This window comes from Olea europaea, chromosome 20, assembly GCF_002742605.1.
Source record: "Olea europaea var. sylvestris chromosome 20, O_europaea_v1, whole genome shotgun sequence".
Lineage (NCBI taxonomy): Eukaryota > Viridiplantae > Streptophyta > Magnoliopsida > Lamiales > Oleaceae > Olea > Olea europaea.
In genome coordinates this window covers 12,636,215-12,645,069 of record NC_036256.1, presented here as the reverse complement: position 1 = coordinate 12,645,069, position 8,855 = coordinate 12,636,215, and the positions used below count along the sequence as shown (strand labels likewise).

The window sequence follows — 8,855 nt, the reverse complement described above, 5'->3', positions numbered from 1 at the left end:
CTTGAAATTGGATTTAAGTAATGGCTGCCTCCACTGCAGAATTATTGGACTAGACTGCAATGGGAAATAATGAATAATATGTTTGTAATTTGTTTAAATTATAACAGGAGTAGGGGCGTTTTTAAATTCTTCTCTATACAGCCTAAACCTAACTTCACGTGCTATACCATGCTCGATGATGGCTCCATACTATATACAAAGATCTATCGAATCTCCTTTTGAAAGGCAGGGCGCCGAAGTATTATGGTGGTAAATTCCTGAAAGGAAAATGGGACTGGAATGCTACCTAAAGCAGCTCGATTATGCTGTCTGGGCAGCAGTGTCCACTGCATTGGTACGCTGCCCTGTTAATCAGCACGAACACATAGTCGTTAGGTTACGAGATGGTTCAATTTCTACGAAAAATTGTGTCTTTCCTGCATTCATTGTGTCCATTCGTGCAAGAGGTGTTTCCATCTATATATAGATGTTTTCTTGAGAGAATAAACATGAGAATTAATATTAATCATACAAAATATCGCAAATGACAAATAATAAAACAATGAATAAGATATCATCTAATGGAGACTATGTATTTAATCTAATGTCAATTAATATTAACTTTAATTGAATAGTCAAGTATTGATTATCAATTCTATATTAATTCATCAAATTAAACTAATTATTCTAATGAGCAAATGAGGAGAGTTTTTGTTAGATTATGTTGAAATCGTGCAAGACATAGAAGTATATCTCTATTCTTTATTGGACCTCACAATTGTTATTATAACATGCTATCTATCTTATTGTCTCTTTTGATAACAGTAAAATTCACATATCAATCCAATTAATGATCAAGAAATTGAAAAAAATCAAATTCTATAACAATAATCCAAGGCGTATTAAGTGTCAAAACATTGAAATTATATTAAAAAATCTTAATAAAGTTCTTCTATGTCTGAGCAACTAAAGATCTTAGCTTAACATTACAAAATTACAATAATTCATAGTTGTTTTGTAGAACATCGCCTCTTTTTTTAGTTGAATGAAGAAAAATACGAGAATCTTGAAGTTCTTAAATCTCTTTAATGGTTTCTTGATTGTCTCTAACTGCACATTCCTCTTCTTTGCCCAACGATTAAGATTGAATCTCTAATTGAATGAATTCTTGTACCTTATCTCGTGATTTTTCCAAAAAGAATGATGATTTCTCTCTCTTTTGATTGTAATATTTGATGAATTATGAGATATGAGAGATGTTGAGAGGTTATGCTCACGTTCGGTATTTATATTTGTTGAAATTAGTTAAAGAATCATACAAAATTAGTTTCCAAAAGGAATTTCAATCATAGAAGGAAAGTTTCGCGCATGCCTGAAAAGTACCCTGTGCGTATGCATGGTATTTCCATAATCACGCAGGGCTCAAACGAATTACTCCAAGGTTATGCAGAAACGTGCCATACGCACTTTGGTGTGCACGCTTGTCACCTTGAAAATTGGGACAACTTATAAATCGGTTCATAAACTTCCTACAATGTATGAGTTACACCTTGAAAATTGGGACAACGAGTGATTCGGTCTATGTTTTTGAAAACCGGATCAAAACAATTCCTTTTAAAAATTATGAAAATGACCTTGCTACATGTACATCAAACCTTACATAATTGATTCTATAATGTCACATGTCACTCTATCATTTGTCAGTTTAAGCGAAATTTAACCTTTTCATCTAATCTTTTCACTTCACATCATTTTATGTAATTTCTTATATACCATTTTTAAGTAACAGAATCGATCAACTCTAGTTCGATCAAGTTTGATTGCTATGTAAATTTTTTGTTTTATTTCCACCCTTTCCACTTCAAGAAAAAAGACTATTGACTATTTTAAATACATAATAATTAATGTAAATTCATGTAAAGTATATTTTATTTAAAGAAAATAAAAAATAATCCTGACACCATGTTAGAATTTGGTTGTATAGCAGCCATTGAGTACTGATTTCTTGATTCTAAAACTCAAAACCAAGTCAATTTTAATTGGAATAAAACTAAGTTGGCTAACTCGATCAAGTTCGAATGGTTATAAATAAATATTTTTGCCGTCACATTTAACCGTCAAATCATTAAACTAGAATAGGGAGTAAAACTAGATCCCCAATTTAGCCCTTGTTTGACCCCCATTACCTGAAAATGAAAATAGAGGGAATAATATTTTTTAGAAAATGAGTGGTTGAAAAAGAAGAAAAAGTTTTTGATTTACGTTTAATATTATTTTATGGAAGATTGTGTGGTTGAAAATAGGAGAGAGAGAAATATAATGTAATGTAATTTAATTTAATGGGGATCAAACAGGGGCTTAAGTTCAAACAAGTCGACATAAAATCCCTTAAAATGAAAGATATTTACTCAAATTGAGCCCCGTTTGATGATTATTATTTTTTCAAAAATGATGTTTTAAATAATGATTTTTTTTATAGAATGTGTGATTAAAAGGTATGAATTTTTTTTTTAAAATTTATCCGTAAAATATTTTATTGCATAAATCTGTAATTAAAAATGAGTATAAAAATTAAGGTTGCAGTTTAGTTTTCAGTTTTCCATTTTTAGTTTCAAAATAGTTTTTAATTTTCCCCGAAAACGACGCATTTTGTGCATTTATAACTAAAAACGCTCAAAACGATAAAAAATCGTTTTGCATTTTCAGTTGTAAATTTTACCTCGTTTTCGAAAATGACGGACCAAATGTGTTTTCCGTATTTTCAAAAACTAAAAACTGCCTGAAAACGCCAAACCAAACGTAGCCTAAAGATTTCCATCTTCAAAGAAAATAAAAAGAGATGAGTTTTTATGAAAAGCGAGTTCAAATGTGAACGAGTATTTTAATTTTTGTAATACTTCTTATCCACTCCATTCTTTTGTATAGTCGGGAAATTTTTAACTTCCTATCTTAAATTGCCATATTTTCAAAAAATTAAACATCTTTTGAGACAATTGAACATAATTGATCCCATATGAGTTGTTCCAAATAGACACTGAAACCTCTTATTTGTCCACTGATATGGAGAAAAGTGATCTCAAATATGTAAATACTCGAAAATGAAAATCGAACAAGCCAAAACTGCATTGTACAATTACAATTAAAGTAAAACGAGACTATAAACAGAAAGAGACGTGTTTGGTACGCAGTTGCATATAACACATTATTGCACAACAGAAAGTCATAGCATTTTTCCAATGCTCAAACAACTGAAAGCAACTAATTACCATTAGTGTCTCCATATGTCTCTCAGTAAATCTACTAATGAAGAGAACCTACCGATGACAAAAGATTCGAGTAACCAGCTCCAAACTTATCAGAAACAAAACTTCATAGCATGTTTAGTTGTGCTTAACAGCGAGTCAAATTAACTCACTTATTTTGCAAACAAGATTTTCAAAGTTGACTAACAGAACTTCTAGAAAAACAACTTATAAGTCCAACCAAACATGCTCTTAAGAAGTATGTTAATGTACTATAAGGCTATAACAGTCGAGCACATACAGAAATTTAAACCATACCAGAAACAGGGAACACTACAAAGATGGCTTATAAAGTCACGCTATTATGTATATAGTCCACTTAAAACTACAATCTGACAATAATTATACAAGAAAAGGAACCCACCATGCCATATAGTAACACATTCATAGTCAAGCAAACTAATCAAGTAATGCTGCTGGTATTAATAGTAACTTTGCGCCATCTTGAACGAGAGAAATTTGAAATATATTAAAATTCCTGCTCTGCAGAGTAAATTCGGGGCCATAATCCATACCATATGAACATGGTTTTGAGAGTAAAACCTCAAGATCTGGTTACATTAGTGAATCTCACGAATCTGTCTAATCCACAAGTATCCTCTGAAAGAATGCTGGTGAATCATTAGATCATCTGAAAGAGAGAACAATGGATTCAGTCATTTAATCTCAATAACCACCTAGCTTGCCTTTCACAGATCAAATAATTTAAACTCGAGGGAACTTCTAGTTAACCATGGCCTTACAAAAAATATCAAATATAATCTAGTCCAAACTAAACAACCTTAATCGAAATCAAACTCTATTCTCCAATAACACACTTAAATTTTGCATCATTAAGGCTTAATAAGTATAGCTACTGTAAGGAATAACATGATACCACAGCAGGAAGATGTTACATATGGATTGCCAAACAAACAGAAAAACAGATTTATCATTATACATGTGTATAAAGAACTGTATATGGGTTTTTGCTGCCCGTGTGCATTCTTGTGCTTGCGTGTGTGTGCTGGTGTTTACGCACATGATGTAGAGAGGCTAGTTTGAGATTTTCTTTTGGGAAAAAAAAAATAATAAAAAAAAATCACCTCTAGTCTTGCTAAGGAATTACGTTTGTCCCCCTTTTAGTTCAAAATAGAATACAGCCTTCCTATGCAGGAACCCAGCATGAGCTACCATAAATAATCCTGCCCTTCCATCCCTGCAACATCCAATTACCATCTTCATCGAACAGAAAATCTTTATGATACCCTGCCTTCACTTTATTCCTTAATTTCCTCATAAACTCGTGATTCAAAGGAAGGGGTTTGAATCCAGCCCTCATAGTGCGGATTTGCCACTGCTTGTGTGTCTCAGGTCTCTCAACCCTTCCTGCCCCCTCGCAAGCAATAACATTTATTATCTCGCGCCCATAAAATTCCTGTTCAAAATTCATCCTGTGCGGATCATCACGAGGTAGCGTAGTATCCAACATATCAAACAATGCTGAGTAGTAGAAGAGAGCCTCCCTGAAACGTGTAATGAAGAATGGAGCACTATATGATCCACTGCCAACAGCATGCACAAATATATTCGGATTCATTTTCCTAATTAAGTTCAGAACTGCATCCCTGGGACAGTCAACTTCAACAGTCTCGTCAAGCAACCTACCAAATCGATACAGACAGTTCACAGCAAGCACCTCACCATGTGCAATCTTCAGGTCCTCAATTTTGATGGTCTCCCAGTTCTGTGTTGCTATGGCTTGATACTCAAATGGTACACCAAATCGTTCACAGTATTTCGCCAAACGGCACCCAGTCTCTTCTACTCTTTCAGCTGGGCGAAAGCCAGGTTGTGGAAACTCGATTCCAGTAATCCGAAGCTTGGGGGGCCCACCAGGTCTCCTTGAAAGATGCTGAATGAGACTAGGCCACTGGAAACCATAAAGAATACCAAAATCTACAATATGCAGTGTTGTTGCTTCTGATGCTGCTTTCATAATCATCTTGTTTGCAAAGATAATTGATATTTGCTTGAACGGGCAGGCCGAAAGATAAACCTGGTAAGCTTTCAACTTCTCAACAGCTGTAATATTCTTGGATGCAAGGGATGCATAAATCTGGGTCCCAGTGCCCGAAAAGCGTGCCTCAAGACCATAGGCAAATACATATGCCAACCTCTGATATGCATCACCGGTGGGAGAAGCATGCTGCCTAATCTGCTGTAATTGTACAGATTCCGCTCTACGATCATCAGCAGCAACAGATTGTGCACAGCTGATCAAAAGTGTCCTAAGGTCCACAACTTCACTATTATTCTCATGCTTCTTAGCCCGAGTTCGACCTCCATTTGACCCATTAGGTAGTACAGTTTGCAACAAGTTCTTTTCCTCTCCACCGGGCAATTTAGTGTCCACATTACAATGCATGGGCTCACATTTGACATCAGCGAAAAGAAGGACTTTGTCAAACATTTCGGGTAATTCCACATCTTCTACATGAACTGCCGATTGCTTGCTGCTCCTCTCTACATTTTCTGAATCGCCATCCTCTGGATGGTGATGCTTCCTTCCCCTCGAGCCATTAGTTAAGTGATCTATCTCATCCTTTTCTACCTTCACTGTGACCGTATGAGTCGTTTCATCTGATTTTGGAGGCAGTGTGTATTTATCCAAGTCGATAATCAACTGATTACTTGGGGGAAGGAATTTACTAGCTTCTTCCATCCCTCTCTTGAACTGCAAGATAGATTCACTATCGCTGAATATATTTGGAATTAGGCTGGTATTTTCAAAAGAGCTCATCTGGATATTGATATTATCGTTGAAGCTGTTCACAGAACCAAACGACAACTGTGAACTAGTTTTTGTAGCAGATTTGGAAGCAGTATCCAGCAACTGACTCTGTTCCACCGATGAATGAAATTCACCTGGATCAACAATCCATTGTGGATCAATGGAATTAGTGCCGTTAGTACTGCTGTTAGTGTTCTCACTGGAACTCCCGAAAAAGGTATCTCGGCTTTCCGTACTGCAGTTAAAGTAATCAGATTTTTGATGTGGTGAAGGTGGGTACTTCTGGCCAAGGACTTCATATAAGGATTTCTCAGCAGCTTGTAAAGCGAGCGGATCATGGAACATGCTTGGCTTATCATCCATGTTTTCTTCAATAAGTATCTGATTTAGGTACTTTAGCACTGGATCAGAATCTTGATCATCCGGGGATTCCACCTCATAGCTCCCGCTAAAAGATGGAGTGAAATTTTCAAGGCCCTGGCTGAACGTAAGGAAAGGGATATCTGCAATATTAGGGTCTAGAGAAACATCATATTTATATCCATTAACTTGGCCATGAGATTGCTCAAAACCGTGTAAGAGAGTCTCATCATCAGAGCCGAATCCATTTATCATATTGTGCATTTCACTGAATCCGGGATCCATAACTATCACCGCGTCAAAACCCTGCATCAAATGAAATAAGAAAACGTCGGACCAAAAAATCTTAACTAAATGCATGACTAAGATGGAATCAAATTATCCCTAGACCTGGTATAATACCATAAATAATGATAGACCTTAAGGGGCATAATTTCAATTAAAATAACTGATTTTCGAAAATCCTACACGGATCAAACTAATGCTCAAAGGGCATTATATCTTCAACTCCAAAGTAAATAGAAAATAAAAAATTCACAGGGCATGGAAGATGATTGGAATAGCCCGTCGGCCCGCCACAAACCAGTGTCCCCAAAGGTTTTAGAAAATTATTTTCACCCTGAAATGATCAATTTTTCCAACAAATCCTCATAAGATAATGTCCCCTTCTCCCTCCTCTTCCCACGAAAAAAACCTTCGTGTATATATTTCTCGCCTAACTCTGATTTATAGTTTCGAATTAAAGGAACAGCAAAATAAGCTAAAAACCCTAACAGTATCATTAAGCAGACTTAGAAAAAAGAAGGTCAAAGGGAATATATAATTATTGTGCAATTCTAGAACATAAACCATAGTCAAAATTAAACAATCGTATAATTCCTATTCAATTCAAACATCAACAGTAAAATTAAAAACATCAAGAACATAAATAAACCAACCAAACCCAGGAAAAGAACAGAAGCAAAATACACAAGAACAAATATCCTAATATTTCCAGGGAAAAGAAAAGTCCAAAAGAAAAAGTAATCAGCACACTGAATTTTCTTTAACAAGAAAGAGAAGAGAAACCCTAAACAAATACGAAAACAAACATCAAAGGAATGAAAAATCCATACCCAAAAAATAATTATTTTTATTCTGCCTTGCTAAACAAGTACGAAATCAAACCAATATGATAAAAAATAAAAGAAAAACGACAGAGCCAAAAAAAAAAAAAAAAAAAAAAAAATTTTTTACAAAATTATGAAGCTTCTGCGAAGCAGAGTATTCTCTCTCTATATCTCTCCGACTTTTCTGCTGATGCATATCAGTTGTGGATTGTCATTTGCTGTTTGATGAAAGAAAATTATTTACTTTGGCCTTTTGGCTTTTGACTTTTGACTATCTTATCGGTTTCCATAAACTTTAGAAGGTACCACTTCAGCTTGTCTGAATTTTCTTTTCGGCCGCCGTGGGTTTTGGCCCGTATCATTGAAAAAGAATATACCTTATTTTGTTAGTGTTTGTTTGGTATAAATTTTAAGTCAATTAAAATTAATTTTTTTACTGTTATTTCGTTATTTTAATTGTTATTTTTTAATTCTTCTCTCACAATAAAATTCACTTTATTTTTAACGATCAAAAAATCAATCATCAAAATCCTTACTAAACAAGCACTAAAAATTAAAATTATTTAACTCCGTTTGACGTCATACTTTTCAAACTTTTTTTTTACATATTCATTTTAACTATACATTCATAAAATAAAATATTCTGTATATAAATTCAAAATTTTTTTTCAACTTTTTAACCATACAATATCCTAAAATTCACTATTCAAAACTCGTTTTGAAAGCTATTGTAAAAAATGGGCTTAATTAATTTATTAATAACTATATACTACACAACTAATACTATAACATCAGTTTAGATGATATTATTTGATGAACTCAATGAAAGATACAATTAAGTGATGCATTTAATTGTAACACTTCTAAATATCATTATTCTTAATTTTAACAATATATTTCATGATATTCATAACTTTTTAATCACAAATCTCATCAAATTTTATCAAAATCTATTAAAAAATTCTCACCAGATAGGGACTCTAGATCAAAAATCTAGAAATCATATGAAAATCGAACAACTAAAAGCATGATTTCAAAGGGTGAACTGGGCAAGTTATGTATGCGTGAACTGTTCGATTTTCAACTAGTGAACCAACTGATTCGAATAGACGAGTTTTATGAGTGAACCTTATTATTATTGTTTTTTTTTTAAAGCAAATTTAGCCTCTATTTGAATTCCATTTTTCAAAAGCTTATTTTTTCGCGAACTCAATTTTAGTTGCATATAATCTCAATAAAATATTATTAGATGTAACCCAAAATTTTTGCTTACTTTTCAATCAAACGTTCCCCAAAAAATCACTAGTAAGAAATTTATTCTCCCAAAAAATG

At 33.8% G+C, this 8,855-nt stretch overlaps 1 protein-coding gene across 1 annotated transcript; it reads right to left on the bottom strand.

Moving 5' to 3' along the window:
- Nucleotides 1–3,425: 3,425 nt before the first annotated feature.
- On the bottom strand, nt 3,426–6,789 carry LOC111369660 (scarecrow-like protein 33). Its single transcript, XM_022991259.1, has 2 exons — nt 4,367–6,789; nt 3,426–3,912 (listed from the first exon to the last, which is right to left on the bottom strand). Exon 1 carries the CDS (start codon nt 6,772–6,774, stop codon nt 4,429–4,431), a length of 2,346 nt encoding a protein of 781 aa, XP_022847027.1. The 5' UTR covers nt 6,775–6,789; the 3' UTR covers nt 3,426–3,912; nt 4,367–4,428.
- Nucleotides 6,790–8,855: the final 2,066 nt, after the last annotated feature.

What these genes read in the sequence shown, in the direction of transcription:
- LOC111369660 (XM_022991259.1), bottom strand. Translation starts at nt 6,774, where the DNA reads ATGCATTTAGTTAAGATTTTTTGGTCCGACGTTTTCTTATTTCATTTG.